At 52.2% G+C, this 3913-nt stretch overlaps 1 protein-coding gene across 1 annotated transcript; it reads right to left on the minus strand.

Moving 5' to 3' along the window:
* Positions 1-1114: 1114 nt before the first annotated feature.
* UQCR10 (ubiquinol-cytochrome c reductase, complex III subunit X) lies at positions 1115-3591 on the minus strand. The gene is made up of 2 exons (XM_073313092.2): positions 3396-3591; positions 1115-1384 (listed from the first exon to the last, which is right to left on the minus strand). Exons 1-2 carry the CDS (start codon positions 3534-3536, stop codon positions 1337-1339), a joined length of 189 nt encoding a protein of 62 aa, XP_073169193.1. The 5' UTR covers positions 3537-3591; the 3' UTR covers positions 1115-1336.
* Positions 3592-3913: the final 322 nt, after the last annotated feature.

Raw genomic sequence — 3913 nt, forward strand, 5'->3', positions numbered from 1 at the left:
CTACCTATTCTGGGAAATGTTTTGCCTGCTGCTGTATAGACATGGCAATACTATAGTGTGACTGTAGCTATGTCCCTTCCCGTTGCTTGCTTTTTACCAGTCCCCCATGACGACATTTAGCTTTATGCTCCCAGGGCAGGCACTATCTGTTTAGCACCTTATGTTTGTATCAAACAGCAAAAGACGCCACCGCCTGCACCCCACTCCAGCATACTCCTCACGTAAGCGGAAAAGGCTGATCAGAACGCTTAAGACCCACTCGCTACAGCCCTCCCAGCATGCTAATGCAGAGCTCCAGTCCAACGCTATATTTAAAATGAGTTAGTCTCTTTTCAAGAGCTTATAGTGCTCACAGATGTGAGTAGAATACACCAGCTGTACATCCTATTTACAACCCCTTCATTTTAGCCCTTCTTCCCCAGGGTTTTTTTCTTTGTTTTTAAAGTGCAGCTCAGGCCAGCTGTCTGAGCACAAAGCAGCACTTCTCACTGAACAGTGAAGGATATTTAAAAATTAAAGATTTTAATTAAAATCAATACGACTGAGGCAGCCATCTTGCTGAACAAGTGCATATTATTTGTCAGCAAGCAAAGGCAAGATGGTTTGTCTGACATTAACAAAGATACAGCCCCAAAACCAGGTAATTTGATTACTAATTACTGTAGAAAACAAGATGTTTAAACAAAGAGACTAAAGTGCTGAGTACAACCAAGAGCTAAGTAAAAGATGGGTTTGAATGCTGGAGGAATAACTTTTAAATAAATAAAGTGCATTAAGAACATTTGGAGATACCATTTCTGGTTAGAGAGATTGGCTAGCTATTGCCTGCCTATTAAAGGCTATTGCTCCTGTCTGTACATTGGGTCTGAGTTATAAATTGGAACATTTACCAGGCAGAAGCAATAAATATTGACAAAGGCCTTCAGCTGTATATGTGCTTCCACTTTTTAGCTTACACTAAAAACAAACCACTTATGATTTTCCATACTAGTGCCACAGAAATAAGGCTTTATATGGCACGTTAATTTAGAGCCCTACATCTTGTAGTTAACAATAAACCCTTATTTACATATGGAGCACAGGGGAAGTTAACTGAACATGTAAGCACAAGAGGTATAGGTTAGTGAGTTTATTAGTTTAACAGGACATTTTAACACAACAGGAGTAAATCCTAAAGTCCATCAAGGTTTCTTCCACAGATGAAGCTGGTGATGTACTCCGGCTCAGATTTCTTCAGTCAGAAGCCCATTTTCATTCTTGGTAACTGGTATCGGGCAACTGAAGAGTTTGCACAAGAGGATACAGACACCCCTGCACGGCTCCTGCAGCTCTCACTTCATTTTTCTTGGGTCTCATACTTGTGCTTGATGTGTTTCCACAGTTTCTGCATTTGAAAAAACAGAAGCAAGAAGTCTTATGTGTATGTCCCAGTGATGATGGGCTGAATTTTTACTTTCAGCCAAAGGGAATGCCTACCAGTGAGGAACACACTGAAGTTTCCTGCCATTGCTGTCCCATTTGGGGTCTTGCCCTTGACAGCATATCCTAGTGGCATTTGTTTGGGTGACCACTTTGGCACATCCACACAATGCCTTACCTAGCCAGACCAGAGCACTCCAGAAATACCAAAGCACTTATTCCACAAGTCACAGCACACACTTGAAACAAGAGTTCTGGGGTAACTTCAAGAGGGAGAATTGCACTGTTCATGAAGCTGCCTCTTGCAGTGGACTGGCAGAATGAGACCAGGTCCCCTTCCTCTCAAGTCCCAGCATACTTGCTGCCATTTCTTCCTTCTATTCACACACCCTTTTCTGTATTTTGCTTAATATTTTTATAGTAGCTTTGCTCTTTTGTTCTATGGCCCCCCCTGTACCCAGTCACCAGAGGAGAGTATGATACTTGGAGCAGAAGCATCTATTGATGCCTCTTTGCCACATGTATTTTCCCAGGTGAGTGCCACAGGAGCCTGGAGCAGTGCACGGATGCCTCAGCCTGGGGCCCCCTACTCAGGATCTGCATTAGGTAAGCCACTCAGTAGCAGGAAGGGAATGTAGGTAGCTTTCAAGTGTATTTTTATAGGGAGGCAGTCTAGGATCATACAACTTTGCAGGTTCCTATTGCTGCCCTACTCTGTAGCCTTACAGGTTAAGAAACACCAAAGCATTGCAGCTTCTGGCTCCCCATTCACACTAAGGAAAAGCCACTGTAGTCAACACAGATTCAAGCTGGACCCAAAACAAGGTCTTTGGCCCAACCATCACAACCAACTGGTACAATAAATACTTGTAAGATTCCTGTTTGTGGGCAGAAAGGATCAGAGCATTTCTAATGCCTGGCCTAGACAGGATCATAGCCTCTTTAAAAGAGGAAAAGTCAGCATACAACCCTAGATGACAAAAATACCCTAAAAATTAACTGAATTGCTCAATTAAGAAAGTAGCTAAAGAAATACATGATTCCAGTTGGATATCAGAAATTTCATCTGGCTCCAAACTCCTGGAAGGAGCAAGGAAACGTGCAAATCATACACACTTTATATTTGGCTGTAATTTTGTATTTTGCACAAACTCTGGATGCTTTTAGAGTTAAAATACATACTTTTTTAAATCACAACTTGGTATGCTCAGGGGACAGTTACAGATCACTGGAGGATCAGGTAATGTGCCTATCACTGATTGCCATGGAATCCAGGCATTCATTAGGATTTTCCTGTCCATAGATGCAACTTAACTACAACCATGGCAGGTTTCTCCAAGTGCCACAACTACGCCTTTTCTTTTCCCAGCAATGACTTGATGATGCCTCTCGTCTCCCGCTGTGGCGAGTGCAGGCGGCTCGGGGCAGCGCCGCAGCCCGTCCCCGGCCCCTCGCTGCAGCCGCCCGCCTCCAGGGAAACCGGGGCATCCGAGAAGCAGGAGGAATTCGGTCCTTGTGCTGCGCCCCCGACGCTACAAGGTCTCTGACCGTCTCCCCCTCGGGCCAAGGCGGCCAGGGAAGCCGGGGGGGGGGGGTCGGTGGTTCGAGCGCGGGCCCGCGAAACGCAGGGTTGGGAGTTCGGTCCCCGAGGGGCCGCTGGGGTCGGGGCGGAAACGGGCCCCGCTGTGAGCCGGGGAGACCCGGGGAGTCCGGGACACGAGCGTGCGGGACCCCCCGCCCGTGCCCCAGCGCGGCCACGGGGGCGAGCCCGGGGCCGCGGCCTCCCCGCGCAGCCCCCCGCGCCCCGGGCCGGGGCAGAGCGTCACCGGCCAGGCCCAGGGCAGGCGGCGGCGGCGCGGCGCGGCCCGGGGATGCGGGCGGCCGGGGCCTCGCGTAGCGCACGGGCCGGCCTGACCTTGGGCCGCCCCGCCCGGCCCCGCCCCGCCCCGCCCGCCCCGGCCCGGCCCTGCCCTCACCCCGCGGTTGAGGCGCTCGTAGAAGGCGTCGGCGCCCTGGTCGAAGGCGCGCTCGAAGAGCAGGGCCCCCAGCGCCACGGTGAGCGCGAAGGCGGAGGTGCGGCGGAAGAACACGCTGTACAGCCGGGAGCGCAGCGGCATGGCGGCCTCCTCTGCCTCCGCCCGGGCTAGCGCAGGCGCGGCCTCCGCCCGGAAGTTATAGTGGGGCTCGGCGGCCTGCCGCGGGGGACCATGGGGCTTGTAGTGCGGCGTCGCGCAGCTCCACGCGGGTGGGGCGACCCACCTCGGCCTCGCTCTCGCTCTCGGGGGCAGACGCGGACTGCATTTCCCGGCCTGCACAGCGCCACGCTCGCCTCTGGCCGTAGTTCCCTCAGCGAGGAGACCTCTGGGAGATGTAGTCCCTTCGCTCGAAGGCGGGCGCCGGACGCTCGCTGGTGGCGGTAAAAAACGACAAGCCCCAGCAGGCCGCGCGGGTGCGCGCCGAGGGCGGTGCCGGGGCTCGGGCTGGGTGAGCGGCC

Source organism: Lepidochelys kempii, chromosome 15, assembly GCF_965140285.1.
Source record: "Lepidochelys kempii isolate rLepKem1 chromosome 15, rLepKem1.hap1, whole genome shotgun sequence".
Classification (NCBI taxonomy): domain Eukaryota; kingdom Metazoa; phylum Chordata; order Testudines; family Cheloniidae; genus Lepidochelys; species Lepidochelys kempii.

Excerpts from the sequence above, each read along its gene's own strand:
- UQCR10 (XM_073313092.2), bottom strand. The coding sequence starts at position 3,536 with ATGCCGCTGCGCTCCCGGCTGTACAGCGTGTTCTTCCGCCGCACCTCC. Across the intron at positions 1,385-3,395 it reads ACGAGCGCCTCAACCGCGGG|AAACTGTGGAAACACATCAA; the intron begins GTGAGGGCAGGG and ends TTTCAAATGCAG.